At 35.1% G+C, this 23,249-nt stretch overlaps 1 protein-coding gene across 7 annotated transcripts in view; it reads right to left on the reverse strand.

The window, feature by feature from the left end:
• The window catches only part of NRG3 (neuregulin 3), a 396,301-nt gene that overhangs the window by 216,534 nt on the left and 156,518 nt on the right, over window positions 1-23,249 (reverse strand). For all 7 annotated transcript variants that reach the window (XM_068688036.1, XM_068688037.1, XM_068688035.1 and 4 more), the window contains exon 2: window positions 12,810-12,939. In XM_068688036.1, coding sequence (XP_068544137.1) covers window positions 12,810-12,939 — 130 coding nt within the window. The remainder of the gene's footprint in view (window positions 1-12,809; window positions 12,940-23,249) is intronic.

Below are 23,249 nucleotides of genomic sequence, written 5' to 3' on the forward strand. Positions count from 1 at the left end.
CAACAGTCACCACCAATAAAAAGGCATAATTTATATTGATTTGCTTGTGACAGTATTCAGAGATTTAAAATATACATATTAAATAAATTATTATGGGTCTAGTCAGAATTAAAGCTCTGCAGCTTTAAGACAAGCAATTAAATTGCTGTAAGTTTCAACAGAGATTTTCATCAGAGACATTAATAACCTTATACCACACGGATTTTCTGACAAGTGTTAAGTTTCCATACACTTTCATAAATGTTGACCTGTTTGCAGTCTTTTTGTTCCAACTTGCTCAATGTCAAGGAACACTACATGACCAGCACAGCATACTCATGGATGACAAGCAGTATGTTAAGCTGTCCAACAGTAAATAGGAAATTAGGATACACGTGGATCTTCAGCTTTGTTTATGATCACTTTGGAAAACAAAAGATGAGCAACACACAAAGCACCAAAACCAGAGCAAGGCATCTCTACTGTGGTTAATGTAATTTTGAAGGGAACAAAAAACCTACCTGATACCTAAGATTTTTTTTTTTTTTTTTTTTTTTTTACACATCTTTGTGCTTTAAGAGTTCAGTGAGAAATTTGAAAAAGGTGACCTTTTGATTCTGCCTTTTGTCCTCTTTCTGTCCATAACAGGTTTTACAAAGCTGAAATGTTTTTAGTAGTTAATGGCATGCAGAAGAACTCATCTAACCTATAAGGAGAAATGGGATTTGAAAGTTTGTTTGGAGTTTTACTACACAAGTATAGTCATGACTGTTATAGTCACCATTCAGTATAAGTAACGGTCACAAAGGTTGGTTTTCCTTTAAAAAAAAAAAAAAGTTGAAAAAGATTATCTAGGGAAAACCTAAAAAGCCCATTCAATACACAGAAGCCAAAATTGATTAAATAAATTCAAACTTTCACTGAAAACAATTTCTTATGAGAAAATAAAATTCATTCCCAAGAGCTTTTGAATTAAATATTCTGAAATGTTGTTTTATTTATTGCAGCCATTCGTTACCCCACATTTATTATTTTTAGCATTTCAGTTTGAAAGATTTCAGAGAACAGAAGTTTTCCTAATAATAAGCATTTTTATGCAGACTAGCCATCTGCATATTTGACGAGTAAAGTATCAGTTGATCCTAATACAAGTCCACAAATACCAGTCAAACACAAAATCATTATTATTGCTAGAAGATTATCCACTGAATAGATAGTGTTAATACAAAATAAGCTTTATGACATGGTTGCAAAGTTAGCACACGTGAAAATGGAAAGTAAGCTTAGGGGCTATGTGGCCAATCTGCTAGCATACAGCAAGTAACAAGAATGAATCAGCTGTCTTTCTGCCCTACAGTGACAAAGTCCTTTGTCAAAACATTCTCAGTAGTTAAACTTAGTAGACTTGGAATTCAAGATTTGTGAAGCTCCATTCTTTAAGACAGACTGGAAAAGTTAGTCTCCAAGAAGCTACACTGTGTGGAGGGAGCAAGAAAAAATGTAATTAATCAGTAAAAGAAGTCACAAAGCAAGTAGTAGCATTTTACAAAGGGAAAAACAGCAACAGAACAGAAAAATCCTTCCAATGGATCACTGAAAAGATCCCTGAAACATATCTAGTAGCATTACAAAATACCCAGTCTTTCAGGGCAAATCAGATAAGCATCTATCAGAAGTTACCTGCCTGGGGTCACACGAATGACATCTACGAAATGACATCTTTCTGAGCCTAGTTTTCTATGACACTATTAGACATCTACGAAAGATGACAGAACTCTAAAGAGGAAAAAGATGAAACTAATAGTGGCAGTTGAAAATCTGAATTAAAAAGAGGGCATAGCAAATTTACATCATAAAAGACATCCTTTGTTGGTTTTATTCCTCAAGTGCATATTGCGTGTATTGCTTTCTGTGTGTCATCAATTTATTTAAACACAAAGTGATATATTAATTATATCACTTTATAAATTATATTAAAATATCGCTTTTTTAGATTTTAATTATGTATTAGTATTATATTCCCCTTATTAATACTGAATCTGCAATTTTAATATGAGAGATGCTTAAGAGAAATGTCTATTACGATGCCTACTGCCAAGACATTCTTCTAGTGCTCATCTTCAAAATCCTTCCTGTTTTAATGCACAGGGACATTAGTAATATACTGCGGCATCAATACTTATAATTTTCGGTAACTCCATAATAAAATAGGAGTTTGCATTTGGACTCTGAAACAGTCTGAGATACTAGGAAAGGGTCCCATTCCACCCAGAGCATCTTTAAAGACACCAAAATACTTGAGTGTGTCTGGCCATGTTTTCCTTACTCAGTAATAACATACAACTTTTTCTCAAAGTAGGTCTACAGGATCTACAAATGTTGGCAAATTTGTAATCAATTTTATAGCATAAACTAACATTTATCTCTGCTTTTATTTCTTTCCTTCTTGCTTTTGATAATCCTTTATGTGAAAACATGGTCCTCTATGGTTTGAAAATTCAAAGAAACCGAAAGCCTTGGAGCCTTTTTTGGTTTTGTTTTGTTTTTGTTTTTTGTTGTTTTGTTTTTTGTTTGTTTTTTAGTTGAAAAAGATAAAATAACAGCTTTCTGCCTCTGAATTTCCCACAGATCCAATTTGGATTTGAAGAGAAAAAGTCAAAAAAGTATGGTAGGAAGAACTTGTAGATAAATGGAAAAAGGCTAGATATTTAAAAATCATCTGATTCCATCTTGCAACGCCAAGAATAAAGTATATAGCATAAACAAGAACATATATTTTCCGCAATTCAAAGTAAATTATTCACAACATTCTATTATGACGCGCAATGAAAATCTCAAATTTCACTCAACTCTAGTGTTCCGACTGAAATCAGTCTAGGATAAAATTAAGTACTTGTAAGACTGGTTATTTATGTTTGACTTTTAGAGGTGACAAGAATATTAGTTTCAGAAAACAAACCATTTAGAAGTCATTCTCATTCCTATTCTGATAATTACATTGTGAGGTATAAACCACAAAATCATATATGCAATCATACCAAAGTCTCAAATAAATATTTTTTTTGTCCAACAGCCATAACATTAAATAGCATCCATTGGAAGTTTTTTTTCTTTTTTTTTTTTTCTGCAATATCCTATGTTTTACATTGTCTCTCTCCTTCCCAAGTCACAAAGATCTTTAAATACCTAATTTCATACATCAAAAGTGCCTGTCAAGGCACTACAAATATATAAATATCCCTTCAATGAACTTCAGCCCTAGACTATAACAGATACTGTATCTGAAATAAAAGTAATTGAAAAGTTTCTGAAGAAAGGTGATTTTTATGCTTTTATTGCTTGTGAATTGGCTACTGTGGATTGAACTTGATTGAATAGCATCAAGAGTTCAGGGAAAGAGACAATTAACTGTCCTTTACTGAAATAGTGCCCCTGTATAAATTCTTCAAAGCTATAATTCCCTTAATTCTCACTCCTTCCCATTGCAGCTGTGCAACTAAATGACATCATAAACATGCGCCACCACATACGAAATTGTGAACAGCAGGAAGGAGCATCTAAAACCTCTCCGAGACTGAGGATTAAAATTCCTCTAACGAATTTTGAAGAAGTTCACAGATAGTTGCTTTCAACTTTGAAACATCTGTACTGCTTCCATGAGTTGCAACTTTAGAAGAGCAAACAGAAACAGCACTTGACAGCAGTAACGCTTCCGCCTCTCTCTTCTTTCAACAAGCTCACTGACAGCCCCAAACACTTGCCCAACTGTTTACCAATACCAACTGTTTACTGATACTTCACTTCAGTGATGTCCACCATAATAATCCAGACTGCAAAGCAGACAAACAATAACATTTAGCTGATTTTTTATTTTCTTAACTTACTTTTTATATCTCTTTTGATTTATAGCAGGGGCTTGACCTCTGGAAGTAATTGCAGAGATATCTGTATTTTGCATTCCACTATCACATATTCTTCACATTTTAATAATTTAGCTAACAAGATTGCACGGGCACACCATAGCCATATTAAGCAGCCAGGTATTCGACATCAAATTCACATATTGATTCAAGTAGGGGTCAATTTATTACCCTAGTCTTGATGCTAGCCTTCTTCAATTGCATAATTCTTGCAAAATCTTTGGTTTGCAAAGTGGCTGAAGGCAAAAATGCAGCCCCAAATTCATTACAGCCTTCTGAAGATATCTCTGAATACACTTTATATAAATCTGCTACTTAGTAGATACTGCTTCTAGGTGGCTTAGAGAATTTATCCCTGTATGCACTAGACCAGCTTCAAGGAGTTTGTTTCATGTTCAAATGACCAACTGACTGCTATGCAGTAAAATGGGTACACTATAAGAATCAGAATATTTACCTCTTTGCCATCACTCACAAATGACAGTTTACATTACCTTCACATCTAATCTACATACCTCGGTTTTCATAACAGTACAAGATCCACACATTTTTGCCTCATTTCTTCCAATTCTATGTATTTAGTATGAAGGGTTTTGTTTGCAGAAGGATGCATGGAGGAAATGGGTGTTTTTGTTTCTCCTTCTTGCCTGGATTAAGCTAGAATACCGGTGGATTAAAATTTTGGTAGTTAGCATTTTGATATAGTTGGCATTTGTTTCTATTTAAATGACTCAATTAATTGTCCAGGGTTTATTTGTTCTCCTACTAAGATTTTTTCCAGTACGCCTTTTGGGAAAATGTCTGCAGATAGGATTAGATTGGAAATGCTATTCCTTCCCATGTACTTAAGACACTGGCAAGGATGAGAATTTAAATGAGAGATTTCAGATGTCTGCATTACACACTTCACAAATTCCTTCTTGCCTAAGGGAGGTATAACAACAACAACAACAAAAACCCTAAGTCATTTCCAAGTTAATTTAAAAGCAGGGTTTGGTGGCTGAATATTTACATATTTTAGCTTGAAGACAGATACAATATACTTGATTGATTTTTGTGCCCATGCTTTAAGGTTTTCTTTTCTACAAATACTTGTGTATAGTATAAGCTATACATTCCTCTTTCCATTTATAGGCATTGGAAGGAGGGTAGGGGAAATCAACACACCACAACTCATAAATTGATTGAATATTCCTTTGTTCCTTTGCAGGGGAAAGCTTTTACCATTTGTATTTTTCCAATTTTCTGAGTTTACCTCTTCATATTGTATTTCATGTTTCAGACAGCATGTACTACTGAGTAATAGTCTTCGCTAGGTCACATAACTTTATTTCCCTTTAGAATTGCAAAACAGGAGTCAGTTTAGAGACAGTTTCTTACATTTAAAAATCAACTTTCTTTATGGAAGTTTGTGTTTTATACTAAATGGATTTGAGTCCTCTCTAGCAGTGTAGATTTGCTGTACAATCAAGATGCATTGCTAACCAGTAATGACAAGACACAGCTTCAGAAATGTGTAGGCACAAGAAGATGTATGTGGTGACAAAAATTTAAGGTTCCACCAGCGTTAAGTGTGCTTGCTGGTGAGATATGAGAATAAATGCTAGTGCAGCATTGCTTCCTAGTCTCCCACTTCGGTGACAAATCAAGAAATCCAAGAATTATTAGCAGCCATAAGGAGAGAAAAAAAAAAAAAAAAAAAAAGCAGTTGCTCATTTTGCACTTCTCTCTACCAAAATTCAAGAATTCAAGATTATAGCCTAGCTCTTCCTTAAGCCAATCACAGAGGTCTTGCCAAATTCAAAGGGAGTTGAACTGGATCTCTTCCTCTTTCACCTCTCCAGATATGATAATTTACAGAAAGCTTCCAGAAAAATCTTGTTTCACTTGCATTACTGGTAGTTCTGAGAAAAAGCACTTCTCTTATGTTTGCGACATAACTGCACGTACTTAAAGAATTAACAGTTTGATTTGACAGCTATTATCTATGAGTTATAAACATACAGCTTTCAAAACATGTGAATGCTCTTAAAACAGGTGTTTAAAAAAATATGCAGGGGCCGTGCCATTATCTTTGATTTCCCATCCTTTTTGTTAACTTAGATTAATTGCTTAGTATTTTGGGAAAAAGAAATGAACTCCAGAATTTTTCAGTCCTCTGTGGTGATACATGTTTAAAAATATATGCATTCTCTTAAGGTTCAACATTAACTTTGGCTGTTTCTTCTTTATTTCTTCCTCAAATTTCTTCCTCTTTAAGAATAAAATCTGAATAAATTTTCCATACATGACAAAAATGGACTACAAATTTTATTTCTTATGAATATTTACTTAAATCAAATGAATAACATAGGTGAATAAAGTTAAATCAGTACAGAATTAAAATATCTGTGCATGCATTTCATGTGTACAGTACTGTGGCTTTACTTTATTGCTCTGACTGGAAAAGAGCATCTTCCTCAAAACCTGAACCACGATTATAAGTTTCACAACTAAGGAAGACTGAAATAGAATGAGAAATTCATACAATTGAGTTTTTCAAAGGAAATAACTAGCAAATCTGGCTTACGGTGCTAAGCAGAGAGCAAATACAGACTGAAATACTATTAATACAAAGTATAGCGTCTTGATGGAAGCCCAAAACTAAATATAGAGCTTTACTTCATTTCATATTTCTTTTTATTGTAAAATTCATTTGTCCTCTCCAAAATAGGAAGACTAATGCAAGCTTACTTTAGAAAATGGTTAGGAAAGATAAACGGATAATAGATATTTTGCCAGTGACTTCTCTGGAGGAAAAAAAAAATCATCCAAAACTTAAGAGATATTTGAAGGAACAGTACTATATGAACAGCAACAACAAGTAATCACTGATTTATTGCAATACTCAAGAACTTAAGCATGTGCAGAAGAGTAAATTTTAATAAACACAAAGGGAAACATTTAGTATGACATTCAAAATACAGGCTGTTACACTGCTGCATTAAAATACCAAGTTTTTCAGATATTTGAAAGTAACTCAACTTCATAATGTTTCAATTTGCATATATATGTATATATTTCAAGCTGACTAATTTCTACAGCAGAATTTATAGAAGTTTGAAGAAGGTAAATATCTGCCAAGTGCAATAATCTAGGGGAAAATTTGTAAATAAAAAACCCACTAAAATGGAGTGTTGAGATTGTTAAAATTAATCAATAATTACGGTACTTTGACAAGAAGCTTTCTTGAGAGCCTCTATCCTCTGAATATTAAATTATGAAAGCATTAATCAGGTGTTATTGAATACAACCATATTCAGTGTGTATCACATAATACAGTTACACTATTTCACTAGGGAAGTTAAAAGACTTTCATTTGTTTTTGTGAAGTTTGTACATGTAAACACAAGCTTCAAATTAAGAAAAAACATTATTTACTGAATGATTATACAACAATATCAGACTTGAAGGGTCTTAGTTTTAAAGAACTATTACAAAAACAGTAAGAATATCTGGAAAAGTACTGTTTTTATGCAAGTGAATGTTAGTTTTTGGTGTGATCAGGCTTGAATCCTGATTAACTGGTTCTATTTAAATTAGCTCAAATCTTAAGATATTAATTATGTATAGTTTCAGATAAAGTAGTAAAAAAAATCACATGAGATTGGATAATAACAAAAACTTATGATTCTTAGGTAACAAGTATGAGTCCTAGAGATCTCTTGAACTTTGCACCATTTTATTCTCAGGTTTAGAAACCAGATTTCTTCACAGTTCCTGTCTAAAGAGATTTGAAAGGATAAAACAGGTACATGACAGTGAAGCCATGCAACTTCTGTCCATAATTTCAAGGGGCAAGAGCTTGAAAGAGCATTCACCAAACTGATGTGTTTTTTTTTCCACTTTTTTTTTTTGTTTGTTTTATTTGTTTGTTTTTGGGGGAAAGGAAAAGAGGTATCTAAAACTAGACCAGAAAAATAGAGGCATTCCAATGAAAAAGGGAAAAGGGAAAAATTCCATATTTGTTCTTAATATTACTTAAAGAAATAAAGACTTACTTGCTTTTTGTTAGTATAGTCTTGACTACATCAATATAGCTGAGCAGATTGTACCCTTGGGATGCACAGACTCTGCAAGAGACCTCTTAGCCAGAAATTCTGCAACTTGACTTTTCACAAGCCCGAGCTTTGAGAACTATCACAGTTGCAAAGCTTGGGGCACACAGGCAGATTCACTTGAGCTAACAGAAACAACTGCAGTGCTGAAGGCAACCAAGAGTTTTAGAAGTGCTGCTGAATAAGCATGTGATGCAATAGTAACACAATGTGATACCTATATTAAAATGTAGTTGCTTAAAAATACCTAATGTAGTATTTCAAGTTCACCTCAGCTTTCCTAAGTAAACAAGAAAGTAAAAATGGCAGCATTTCCAGCTAATGATGTTTGCAACTACGCAAATATAATCTAGATGTGTGCTACAGCTGTGCTTATAAGCCAATAATTTTCACAACAAGAGGTATGTTGATTGCCCTTGACATGGAAAGTGTCCTAAGTTTAAAGGACAGCTTTTTTCCTCCTTTACATTCTTGTAGCCGTACATTACATTGTCAACACCATGGATTCTTTTTGATGAAGCTAACCTTGTAATATTGGGACATCAACAAAATGCCTTATTTGTTGTCATTCGATAGCAAATTATTTTCTGTTTTTTCTTTACTTACACATGTATGTTGGTAATGTTCTGGAGAAATGTTGCTGTGTGTAATATGAGATGGGAACAACACTAAACAGGGTAGCTAATAAGTTAAAATACCTAGGTCAGGCTGGAAAAAACACGATAAGGATATCACAGAAGATATCTAGATATCACAAAATCATAGAAGCATAGAATGGTTTGGGTTGGACCTCAAAGCCCATCCAGTTCCAACTCCCTGTTATGGGCAGGGACACCTCTCACTAGACCAGGTTGCCTAAAGCCCCATCAAGCCTTGCCATGAATACTTGAACGCATGAACACTTCCAGGGAGTGGGCATCCACAGCTTCTCTGGGTAACCTGTGCCAGTGCTTCACCACCCTCTGAGTGAAGAGTTTCTTCCTAAAGAAGGAATGACCTATGCTGTTCTAATTCTAGTCTGCTTGATATGTTTCTCCTGCTTTCAGGGACAGCAAGGGCTGCACCTGAATTACAGTTGCCACTATGTGAAAGATCAACAATAAAAGCTGACAGTATATAACAAGCATTTATACAAATTGGACTTTCATTAAATGGAAATTAATCCTTTGTGTCTACTAACAGATTTTAAACATAACTGAGCAATGCTGGTATCACTTCTTCATCAATGAGTGTAAAATGGAAATTTTTATGCATAAAATTGAGTAAGAACACCAAGCTCAGAATTCTTATCAGAACTACGTCAACCCATACATTGTCCTATGGAATCTGAAAACTTGGGAGCAATAACCAGCGTAGTCCACTTTGGATGTATATGCACAATCTGCTGTATTTACATTAACAAGGAATAGTGTTTTCTTTGCTGTGCATTTGTGAATCTACTCTTTCAAAGACTTTCTGCTTTCAGAAAATACACTCAGATTTTTTACTGCTTTCTTCATGAAGGAGAGATGAAGGACAAGAACGAGTGACAAAAGGAATATCTCATCCAGCATACTCATATGGATAAAAAATACATTAGAGTTCATTGCCACTCCAAGATTTCCACTGAATACACAATAGTCCTAATGGCTTCTTTTGGAAGAGAAATTTAACAACAGAGCAATCCTCTACTCCCTTCAAAAGTCTTAGCCACTCATTCATCCAGCGTCTTGCAGTCCTAAATGGGTAATCAGAAGGAATGAAGGGGACTAAAAGACTAAAAAGAGATAAAATGGTAGAAGAATTAACTCAGAAACAAGGGGGGGGGGGGGGAAGACACAAAATGATACAACAAAGCTTGAGATACAGTCTTTGAAATAAAACTATACTTTTTTTTTTTTTTTTTCTCCTGGTAAAAGCTGCTTTACATAATATCCAGTTAAACGGTGACGTGTCAGTATTGACTGTGTGCTTGATTTGTTTTGTGTAAATAGCAACGAAAAGCACCCTCCCAATCATTTTAAATTCTCAAGAAGGCAACAGGGAAGAAATCTCAACATATGGAAAAGCTAAATATCAAGTTTCCCTACTGTTGACCTACTCTATCCTTAAAAAGAACTTGTGTTAAACCATTCACAAAAATAAATACTGAAGTCACATGTTTAAAATAGCACAAGAGCACCCAGCATATCTCATTTGTTACACAACTGTCACTTTCCATCCCCAGGCTTTTTTTTTTTTTTAACACAATATTTCACATATATGTACTCATACATGTGAAAGAACAAGAATGATTGTACAACTGCCTAAGCACATCATCTACCACCACTCTTTCAACCTGACAGAGTGGGACTCAAGTTTTCTGCTACATCAAGATCTTCTGTCTGCAGCTGTTCCACATGGCAAATTCCCATTTCAGTAAATTGGTGCTCTGTTCCCAGAACAGATGCAAAATCAAACTCTTAATGAGAATACACAATGCCGCTTGATTCTAAGAACAAAGTATCATTTCACACTCTAAATCTTCATAATTCAGTATTCAAATGATTCTTTTAATTGCAAGGGGAATTCCATAACCCTTTCATTCTCAGGGAAAATTACTTTTCTTCTAGTTAAAGGACAAATCCAGTACACTAACATTGTATTTTTCTGTATGAGTACATTCTAGCTGCTATTTCAGAGCATGGTTCTAAGCTGCAGATAGAAAAAACACCTGCATCCTGCTCATTATGGCACTGGTCATGAGGAGATACGCAATCTGTTACCGAGCTAGATACACAATTTGAAGGTCAAATTAAACAATTTCTCTTCAAACTGGACATCATGAAAATCTGATTCTAAATAAATTGCTCTAAAAGTGTTTAACGACATACTTAACAGTAACATAAAAGTGATTCTGAATGAGCTGCCACTTACACTTTTCAAGGTCCTTAAAAAATTAAACGAAGCATTATAACTAGTTTAATCACCTTTTAAATTTTACTTGTCTGATTTTGGTGTATGAATTTTTATGTCCATATACACATCTTTTCATGTCACACACTTCAGAGTACCCACTGAAATAAACAGATGTTTAATTCCCAGAGAATATGCCGGCATCTGAAACTTGTACAAGCGATGCAAATCTGCTACGTACCAGAGCTAATAGATTCACAAATGAGATACCTGTATTTCCCTATGGAAAAATAACATACAAGAAGGTGATAAAAAATTTTGTTTTGATGCAGAGAATGAAAACACAACATTATGGCTTGCTTAGTTAAGGGTGGAAGCCTGGATGGAAATCCTCTAGCCTTTAGTCAGAACGTGGCATTAGAATCACAGTGAATAAACAAGAATTTGGCAAATGCAATGTGAAAAATCTTGAAAATCAGAAAAAAAAGAGACAGAGCTCTTATGAGATAAACTCTTGCAGATATGATAGCCTAATCCATATAATTTACTAGACATTAACTAAATTCTGTGCACAGAATTTTGTGAATAAATTTAAGCCCAATTCTTATGTTAGTTTCTTTCTGCTCATGTAAATCTATCAGTTTTGCCAGTATGAGTTTTCTGACAATGAAAAATGTTTAAATATTTGAGTGATGTAATTTCCTTGTTCAAAGTTCATGACACTTCTAAGAAAGATTGAAATCACCCGCTTAATTTGAGAAAACAATACCTGTAAAGTTTTATGATGGAAGTTGAAAGGACAACATTTTTCCATAGTCAATGACTCATAATTATTAATTTAGTAAGCATGCCATAAGAAAACAGAAAGCAAACAGGGAAAATGATCACTAAAGTGCATACAACTGAATGGGCAGAGAATTTAAAGTAAAATCTCAAACTAGGCACAAATCATTTTGTGATTTTCTTTTCTTGAGGGACCAACCTTCAGCTAGGTCTCAAATCACTCAGTAAAGCTTCTGAGTGTTCTCAGGCAGTTTTATCGTTTATACCAAAGATAACTATACTATATTTGGACTCTCAGTTTAGAATTTAAGCATAAATACATCCACTGTATGCGAAACACAGTAACTTAAAAGTAGAATAAAACATTAGAAATAAAAGATTTCATTTGTACCACTTCTATATAAATGATTGTTTTATGAGTCCAGGATTGAGTCCAATGATTGTTTGAGTCCAGGATTTTTTTTCTTCTCATCTTTAAGGTGTTAAAAGTACTCCTTCCGCATAACAATCCCATTTGCTGGCCTCTACACCTAGAGAAACTTTGGCAATCTCTTTTTTGTTTCTGATATTCTTAAATATACATTTAAGATGTTCATAGATATTAACAGAATTTGTTTGGTATTATATTAGCAGAACAGCTATCTGTAGCAGGTTCAGATGGTCATCACAACCCATTTTATCTGTCAGTAATTAAACTAGGAAACACAAATTCTTAGAACTGCCAAGTGAACAACTCTTCCCCTCTCTTAATGAACAGTGCATACAGCTACTGTCGAAGCTGTACTTTGAGTGCACAAAGTAAAGAAATACTACTGGCATTTAAAGGAACACAAGGCTATCGTAAGTAAAAATTCATTCTTGCTTGTATCATTAGACAATAGAATATTGAAGATTTATCTATAAAAGTAATTAAAATATATCTATAAAAGTAATTAAAATATTGCTTTATGTGATGTTTATTTTTATTTATAAATATTATCCAGAAGCCCCCCCCAAAAACTGTTAAGCAATCAAGTGTAAATAAATTCCAGTGCTTTACATCTATAAAATTCTAAATTTTTTTTTTTTTTTTTTTTGGGCTGTTGTCTCCCCAGGACAGAAGATCAGAAGATTAGATTATTATTATTTTAAACAAAAGACTTTGCAAATGACTTACCGGCAGTGTTTGTGTGATCCTGTTAAGGTTTCAATCACAAAGCATTCCCCTTCATTGAGACAATATGCAAGATCCTTGTCTTTGCATGGCTTAAAGTGCTCAGATCGCTCAGTGGAGTACGTTGTAGTATCTGTGGAGGACAGAAAAAAAAAATAAAGGTAAAGAAAAGCTTAAAGGCTAAACACTGGATGTTTTTAAATTTGATCGAAGTAATGTCCATAACATCAACTGATCAAGACAGTCTAAAGACTGTGCTGATAGCATCAGCACAGGGCAAGCAAATTACAGTACGACTGTAATATTATTAGCAGTAGGACTTCTTAAAAAGATTCACAAAAGGAATCTTACATTTGGAAACATTACTGAAAAAAAAAAAACTACAGTGAAGCAAAGTTGCGTACAATTTCCAAACACTTCCCATTTCTAAAAAATAAAAGCACCTATTTTTTCCCACTACTCTGTATTTTTAAAATGATGACTGCTAACACTTCAAGAAATTAATGTAGTCATCTTCTGTTACTATGTATTTTTAAACCAGAACAACAGATAAGATATTTTTCATATTAATAAACCTAAAAAGGACTTTAAATTATATAGTTTTTTCATGAAAAATAAGGAAAAATAGTTAATACATTAACAACCTGAAAACCACACACAAACAAAAGCCACTGCGAAAGAAAAAAACAAAGCCAAAAACCTACAGACAACACTAATTTGATACACCGGTCACAAAAATTGGCCTAGAATATAAACAAAAGCAACATGCTATAAACTGTTTCATTTCAGGCATACCTCTTCTATAGGGTCCCTCTTCTTCATCCCACAACATAATTCCAAAAAGTGCATTGCACTTTAGTCTGTTAACCATCAATTTGGAATACATGGTTACATAGCAAGATCTGAAATAGCTTGCCGGCATGTCATGGTGAACCACTCTTCCTGCCTCCTACTTTATTTAACTAATTCAATTGGATTAATCAACAATAAACTGATATTTTCAGAGGAAGATGTCTGTCATCATTTTAATTCTCTTCACTAAAGCCAGCGTTTTCTAATGATGTGTGATTTTCTAAGTAGACCATGATTTCTATAGAACCATGGCTTAATCTTCATATACATGCCTAATTTCCAAAACTTAAATTCCTTCTCAAATTGCTGGGACAGGAAGCAGGATAGATACTGAATATATAAATTCATATATTCAATATATACTGAAGTTGTAAGAGAACATTTCACCCATACAGATCATCACAAGCTGTTCTGGTACTGTCAAAGGAATGAAGCTATATTTGATGCACCTGGAACTTGACAAACTCAAAATTATAAAAAACACATTAACTTCCTTTTTGCTTATAACTAAAACCAAAGTAAATATCCACCAAGGTAATACCAGGTTGAAAAGTAAAGCACTGAAATACGAGGACACCCATAAATACAACTGAAGAGGATACTTTACAAAAATGTCTTCATTCCAAAATGCTTGCAAAGTAACTGTGTATTCATTTGTAGAGTATTTTAATGAAAATGATTTTATAATGTTTCTTTGTTACCCAACTTAAGTGGAGGAAGATTAACAAATTTCCTTTGAAAATAAATATTTGCATATATACACACACATCCTAATCCTCATAAAACAACACTTTTTCCCAGAGGGAAAGTATTTTAGTTCAAAGCTGTCAGTGGAGGGGGGAAAAAAATCCACAACTGGAAATAAACAGTCTTCCTTCAAATGTTTACACAGATTTAGAATGAAAGGTCCTGCCATTTTCCCTGCTACTTTGTTGAAGATGATGCACATCGGCATCTTTCAGAGATGCAACATAGTGGAGCTAACAAAAACATTACAAGCTATAAAAAACTACTGCCTTCAACGACTGCAAGCCAGCCCTGTATTGAAATGTATCAAAATGAATTTTTGAAACAATATGAGATGTTCATAAACGCAAACAGTGCCAAGAATTTCTGCTGACAATGCCAGAGTGATCGGGTTTTATATAACAAAAATATCTTCAGGTAGAAAGCAACACCCAGTTACCTTTTTAAGGTCAGTTTCATAAAGTAGCACTTACAGCACCACTGCCAATCTGCACAATATATATAGTGATGTATACACACACACAACTGTAATTAGATATATTTCTATCCCTTTTAAATAAGGAAAGCTGGAGATAATATTATTTGAAAGCACTTGTGATAATTACCAAAGGTAACTAGAACTGTTTGATGAGCAGCATCTCAACTCGATACAGCTTTTGAGAACAGATCACTTATGTTTGTCAGCCTGCTCTGAAGAAACAATCCGTGCAAATACCTTTATGAAGGTAGTTGCATTACACAGACCAAAGTAATCTGAACTGTCCCAAAGGCCAGCAGGAAAAGAAAGGAGGCACACAGTACTGCAAAGCATGTCTTTGAGGTGGTGATGTGCTGAATTCTCAGAGCATGCTGCTTAAAGAGCAGGATGCTCCTTTTCTACTGTAATTAACTCAAAAATGCCTTGTCAAGGTCAGCATTTTAAAGTTTTAAATTAAATATATTCTTCGGAGGTTTTGTACTATTTTACTTTAATCACTTCCCTGTTCAACGTTATTTAAGACTAAATCAAGTCCCCAGCAGAAACTGGTGCCAATTCAGCAGCTTCAGAGCAGAGCTAAGGCTGAGCACATGCCATTTTACAATGACAAAAGTGCCAGTGAAGACTTCATTTTTGGGGGCATTAACCCAAATTCCACAAGTAATCAGGCCTCCCTACTGACCTACGCTGCAACCACAGTGTGTCCAGGCAGCGCAGCAAAGCAGCCCTTCTGAGTAGGCCTCTGCCAGGCCAGCAGCAGAGGGAAATGGTGCTCTGTCCCTGCAGATCCATGAACAGGCCTAAAATTGTGGTGCTTTCTTCTCCCCACTCGGGGTTCAAGCTTTCCTTACAATGTTTTGAGTTCTGCAGGTGGCCTTCAAAGTAAGCACAAGAGTTGTAGAATGAGGTGATGGTGCAGACAGCTCCTCACGACAGACCTGGAAAGCTCTTCTTAGGTTGAAAGTTACATATTTTTTTTTTTTTTTTTTTTATTATTTTTAAAGAATGCAGTCACATTAGAATTCAATTTTAAATTACACAATCTTGTCTCAGAATATTTGTGCCAGCCAAAACAACTTGATGTGAGGGGAAACAGCCCACATGCAGCTGGTGTCCAAACTGCAAAGGCCTGAGGAACGGGCGGGCGGCCAGGCTGCAGGGCAGCACGCAGAGCCTTGTGCCACCCTTCTGCTCCTGGGGGCAGCCAGGCCTTGCTGCTCGTATTTTGCCAAGACAGACCTATGATCGCTTCCCTTCAAAAGGGAATTCTCAACTTTTAAATATTTCCCATATTCAATAATGCGTTTATTTCCATTTTGTGAGCAGCAATTTAAGGCATGAAGGTTAACATATGGAGGTCTTTTTACTCTCACATGTAAGGTGATACACAGGCACAGCTTGGGTTTCAACTGGTCAAAAAATGTTATCACCTTTTTTTTTCTTTTTTAAAAAAAAAACAAAAACAAAACCAATTAAAAATTGATATCCTAAAGAACACTGGAGGATTTTTATTTGGTTATATTTTCTTCTGGATACATTCCCATACACGATATGCGAGTTTTCTGAAAGCTTACAATACTGCTGCTGTTTTCATTTCATGTTGCATTCATAATGAAACATTCTTTTTCCCCAGTATCCAGCTTCATCAAATATTGAAAAAAAGATATCTAAAAAAAATGTTCTAAACAGAACTACAGAAGGAACAAGACAATGGATAACACTAGAGACAATCTAGCTTTCTTGATTCCTTTTCCAGTAAATCCTACCATCTATTTTGCTTTTTCTCTTTTTATGACTGCTACCACACCCTGAATTGACATTTCCATGGCACTGTCCTTCAGAAGCTTACTAAGTATGCACCATTTTATTGTGAAGTTAGAATTTCTTTCAAGGATTCTTTTTTTATAGGCTATAAAACCTAAGCACTCACAAGATTACTCGTACAGCCCCTTAATTTATTTCTAGTCTTTCTGTGTTGGTGTCAGACCCAAACATTTATAGGTAACAACAGGAAACCTCTGCTATGCATTCAGATGTCCTTGAATTCAGTACATAAATGCCAATAATCCATAATCCTTTCTGGTCTTCCCCCCCCAGTTTTTCTTTTTTTCTTTTAATTGTCAAGTACCCAGGTGTTTCGTGTAAAAACAGCAGGGGCCATTGATTTCTGCTGGAATCTTTCCAACTGAATTGGAATAACGAATTTCTAGACACTTTTGCTTTACTTTTACTGGCTCACTTAATCAGCGAATCTTTATGCATGATTCCCCTACTCAAAAAACAGATATACCAAGTCTCAGATGCCACTGTTTGATCAAACGAACAAGAACTCAGTTCAAGTTTGAAAGGAAGGCTTCAAAATCCTTCATTTTGTAGCATGGAGTTGGTTGGAAAAATTAAGTTATTTGGGAATGTTGAAGAAAATTTCATCAGCAAATTTTCAGATTTTGTTATGGTCTAAAGAGGTGTTAGTGACTTTGTGTTTTACTGTTCTCTCATTTATTTCAACATGTTACACTAGCACAGGACGGCTCATTACAGCTAATTTATTGAATGATCGTCAAGGCATGATATGGATACTATCTCCCCACTTCAGAGTACCAGATTCGTTGTTTCCAGTACTGTGTTCTGGTATTAATAAGCCGAGACAAATGCAAGAAAAGAAAGAACAAGAAATTTAAAATATCATAGAAAATAGTAGCATTCATGGAAGCTATTCCTATGTAGTTGTAGTAGAAGCAACTGTTCCCACCCATCACTCCTGGCTCACAACATTCTGGCTTTAGAAACACACATTACTAGATACATAACAAGTGAAAATAAGTCCTCCACACTACTTTTCAAAAATACCCATACTGCATGCACCTCCTTGTAAACACTTTCCAGATACACTGCTGTCACTGCCAGAGAGTGAACAAAAAAAGCAAAAACAAACAAAAAAAAGGTAAAGGAGCAACAAAAAGATTATGCTTACCCTCTCTGAATATACAAGTGGCTGGGCATGTAAATCTCATAGCTTCTCTCATCATAGCTTCACTGACTAAATGCATGTATGGCAACAATTTAGTCTGTTAGTACCAAACAGTGTTTAAGACCAAAATACTGCTTAGAAAACACTGCATGTTTTGACTACCATTGTACATTATCAGCTTTACAGATTTAGTATCAACTAATTTCCTTTTTTTTTTGTTATTCATTTGTAATTGGTCATTTCTCTGAAAACCTACAGAGGCAAAATACTAATTTTAAATCACTGATCCCATTTTAAATGTACTACGAAAAAGTAAGCCAATTACAGATAACTGGATTACCAAGCAATTCCAGTTACCAAAACAAAAGCTACTCAGAAAAAGCCCCTTCTGACACTATATTTTTTTATATCATTACTGCAGTCTACAAAGAAGATCACATAAAAGAGAATTTAATAGCATACAGAGTATAATATTTTTTATTCAGCGGAGTCAACAGCAAAATATTTACAATGACTGTATAAACAGGATTCCATGCAGTTCTTACAGGATTGTGGAGCGATTCTCATGGTATTTTATAATTATGTGGTAGCTCTGCTGGAAAGGGTCTTGCAAAGCAGAACAAAACATAAACAAAGCCAAACACAGAGTGGTTTATATATTATTTTGTCTACTCACATGCCCTGAATCTTAAAAACGTATAACCTAAAATTTTTATTCCCATATTTTTAGACATAAATGAAAAGGTGGCTGGGGGAAAGATACCAAGCCCCTACCCATGACACTCATTAATGGAATGGAGGACTTAAATATTACTTGGTAAGGGTTGTTATGATGTAACCTAAACTCATGGTAACTCTTTACAAATATTGGCAACTAACTCAAGAAAAATCAAGACAGACTCATTTCTAATGCAAAGAAGAAATCTTCCTTTGTCAGTCGTAACTGAACACTAATTGCCTTTAGCCATGGGAGACTGCTAGGATAATTGAATTATGATAAATTATGAGCCAAAATATAAAAATATCTACAGTTCAAAACTTTCTTTTTCAAAGGAAAGGGTGCCTGTTCTAAATGTACTTGAACTGCTTTCATGATTCATCTACAATTAAAACCAAAACCTTAATGAAAATATAAAAAATATTTTACCTCACTTCAATAGTTTCCCATTAACTTGCAATCAAATCCTGAATGCTAATTATTCAAGCAGCCACCCCTTAGCTATTTTTGCCAGACAAAATTTTATTTAAGCTAATAACATTTAAGAGGATTTGACTGCATTGTAATATTAAGTGAAATTGTACTATAGATATGGAAATACTTGGAGCTTTTCTACTACCCTTCAGATTCAAATGCAAGAATCTGCGTAATTTAGCAACAAATTGAAACAGCAACAGATGCATGAAAGCATCCTCATTTATAGTAGTTGGCGTAACATCCATATTGTGGAAGTACTCAAAATCGTTATCAGTAAGAGAAGGTCTAAATGTTTTTCCCTTGAGTTTAATTATATAAGCGAGTTCACATGGTATTAATTTAGCTCTCCAAAGACCTTTCTGTGAAATTTCTCTGTGGTTAAAAACCAACCTCATCCTTGAACAGACTATACTTCTGTCCCGTATCAGCAGAGCAGCATCACAACCACTATTGCACAGGAGCAACAACTGAAACTTCCAAAAGGTACAAGAAATTATTTTTTGGGGGGAAAAAAAATAAAAATCAGCATGCGTTCTCTGTCAGTGACTCCGAAATTAATTCTTGAAGTGTGACCTCATTCCAGAAATAAATGATATTCACATTTTCCACATGTTATCAGCTTGAAATCACAATACATGCGCACTAAATCATAGCTTGAAAATATATTAAAGGATTTTCAAGCCACTAGTGTATTATTAGCAAAATAGCATGTGCTATTGGAGAGCTGCTTGATTGCTACAAACTTCTTATCTACTAAACTATTTTCACAACTTGAAAAAAAAAAAGCCAAAAAGCCAAGATAACGTATGTAAAAATGTCCACCTAATGGTATCTTGCAACTGAAACTCAAAAGAAGAAAATGAAATAAAGCCTGCACCACTTCAAAATGTATCACCTGGTCATATCTATCAGAACTTAAATCCTGAATCATGAACACCAATGAAATGCACGTAAGTACGTGCAGAATTGCACATCAGAGGCTGCATTCTCCTGTACAGCTCAAACTGAAATCAGCAAAAGCTGAACAAATGGGAGATGACTCAGGAAAGAGCCCGTGGGACACAAAAGGCCAGTTTTTTTTCAGAAGTTCAATGTCTAGGAGAGCAGCAACAGAAGTGACTAAAACTCTAAAAGGTTTTAGCATTCAATGTGAAGAGTTATTTTCAAAATTGAGTCCTGACAGTTGTGATGGGAGCTCTAGGAGCAGAATGCTTTTGCCAATCAGCCATGTATTCAGGAGTCTTTTTGTGGAACTTCTCATTAATTGATGTGGAAAAAAAATCACAAAGGAACACAGTGAAGAAGCGGGGTTGACCTACTGTCCCCCACCAGGGCTTTTCTCTCCTTTGCTCCCCCGATCTGTCCCTTCCATCTGACTAGCTGTACTTGCACCACTAGAGAAATCAAAAGCCTGTATGGCGTCGTTGCACCAAGAGGGGACATGGATTTTGCTTGCTTTGGATGTGAAAACAGCTTAGGAAATACTGTCCAAGAGATGGAGAAATAAATATAGTAAAATAAAGTGACTTGCAGAGCAGTGTAAAAGCAATAGAGTAAATCAGAAGACTTTTTCAGGGGTGCAAAAAAAAAAATTCTGACGCAATCAAAGCCATGAGAAAAACAGAACAGTTCTGCATAGGTTACAAGATGCTAGAAGAAAGCAAGCATAACATCACATCTGGGGAATCTACAACCATCAGCAATCTGCATTGAAAGAAATAAATCTTTGTGTACAAAACCTACAGTAAAGTGCATCAGGAAGTTTGTGATGAAATATTTTTCATTTAGTTTGGGTACTGGAGAGACTGTTAGTTTGGAGCTACGGTTAATAATTATTTATCAAGAACAGCAATAAAAATGAGAAGTAAGTTGCCTTAAATCAGAATAATTTTCTTTTATTTTTCATGCTCACCTTCAAGTGATCTCAAGAGAATTCAAATCCCATTGCTTAGGAAGGGCTGTTACTTCTAACTGGATTTGGTTGGAGTTCCTCATAAATAATTGAAGCGCTTCAGAACTTTGCACTTTCAAATCTGCTATATTGAAATGGAAATATTTAAAAGGAAATGCAAGAAGTGCAATGATCTAAATAACTCACTGAAGTACTAAAATGGTGTTGCAATCATTATTATACACAGCAGAAAAATAAATAAATAAATATATATATATTAGTGCTCCAAATACTTTTCTTTCTCACATCACAACTGTCTTCTCTCTCCTCATGCTGGCAAAGCAAGGACCAGAGGAGAGGAAGATGATGGCAGAGACCTGGGATCTTGATGTCTGTGCTGCTGTGTGCAGGCAGTCCCTCCTGCACCAACCCCGGAGGTAGCAGCGCTGGAATGAGCTGCGGCCCACCTCCAGCTGATCCCACACATGGCTCTGCCTTGTTCCACGTTGCCTGATTCCCATCACAAGTCACATCCTTGATCTGGTTTGTTCTTCTAAGAAAAGTACACTAGTACAGTGCCCCAAAGGTCTCCTAAATCATATTATCGCACGGACTCTTGGATTCTTTAAGCCCAGCACTGAAACTACTGCCTGCATTTCTCTGCCAGGAAGCAGGTGGGAGCCCTGGCAGAAGGAGAAGGGTACACAAGGGGGAAGAAGAGGCAGCTCTCTCACTATTCCTGTCATTTTACACAGTTCAGAAGTTCTGGATCCCCTTCCCAGCTGCCCCACCTGTTCCCACCTCACAGGCAAGCTGAGAAGTTTAAATTAAGTCTCTGACATTGCAAATTCCTAACCCTAGCTGAAAGCTCCCAAACACTGATCCAGTCTCAGCTCCTGGACCTTAAGCGACCTGGCCTTTATCAGCCTTTGCATGCTGCCACCCAGCATCTGCTGCCCTATCTCCAAATCAAGTTATGCCCCCAAGGCTGAGAAACCTCCAACTGGCTCTAAGGCACATAACTGATGCCTGAGAGTTTCTTAAAGCAAAAATATTAGATGTAAAAATGAATGACTTCTGTCTTGTCTGCAAACTGAACCCACGAGTTTTTCCACAAATGGACAAATAATTTTAACTGGAAGGTATCCAGCTCCAAACCGGGCTCATTTAGTAGTGGGTTTTAGAGCTTCTGCAACCTCCTTAAACAATCTACTGCCATGTCACTCTCACTGGACTGTTTTTGCCCCCTTAAATCAGACTGAGATAAGGTGATGCTCAGGGAACGATTAAGAATACCCTAACTATACACTAGACAATCAAAGCAGAAATAGTTTCTTTTTGATGTACAAAACAGTTTATTAGTAGAAATGAAAAGAGTTTTTCAGATCTTGATATATCCCAAATAAAGAATGGCAACGGTTTTGTTTTAATTCAATTTTTAAAATTAAAATTAATTTTTACTGATTTTAATGCCCATAAAGAGCTTTCCAAAATGATAGGAAAATGAGATACAACATTTAAGTCTGTAGATATGCCCAAACCATTGCTCAGAAGAGCAAAGGGGATTTTACTGGTTACTATAAAAGGATGCTGTACTGTTATCATCAATGGCCAGAGTCTGAATTCTGTTTTCAAGAATTAAGCTAATAGTGATGAATGCTTGAGCAGGCATTCACTGACATTAATGGCTCTTCTTTCAACCACTCAGGCCTCTCCAATGCTTTTTATCCTTACACAGTAATCATATCACAGAGAGCAGCCAGGTAGGCTGTGCTGCTGTGAAGTAATGGAAAACTACAATTAGTTAGCATTCCATAGTGACACAGCAAACATTATCAATGCTGAAGCAATCTTCTTTTTTTAATAAGAACTGTCGTGCAAGAAAATTCTTCTGGGAACAAGTATTTTGTGATTTACAGCTCATTAGGACCATCTGCAAATTCCTTAAAGTGTGATGAGAATTCAATTATTCACCTCTATATTTTAAAGACTTAATAAATTATTCCTTCTAGGTGTTCACAGAATATAAAAATTAATAAAGAAAAATAAGAGGGCTATGCAAAATGTAAGGAATAGATGTTACATTGCAATGTCAATAATTCATTTCCACATAGCTATTAGTAATCTTCATTACAATGCCCACTTTTACAGAGATTATTCTGAAACATTAAAAAAGTTATGACAGAACATATCTGGACTTTGCTGAGGAATGACTGATTTTATCAGAAATTAGAAGTGGTACAACTGTAACAATGCTCAGACCATTAAAAACAACATGCAGTTATTGTTGCAAATAGTTGTTTCTCTGT

The sequence above is a fragment of the Anas acuta genome, chromosome 7 (assembly GCF_963932015.1).
Source record: "Anas acuta chromosome 7, bAnaAcu1.1, whole genome shotgun sequence".
NCBI lineage: Eukaryota > Metazoa > Chordata > Aves > Anseriformes > Anatidae > Anas > Anas acuta.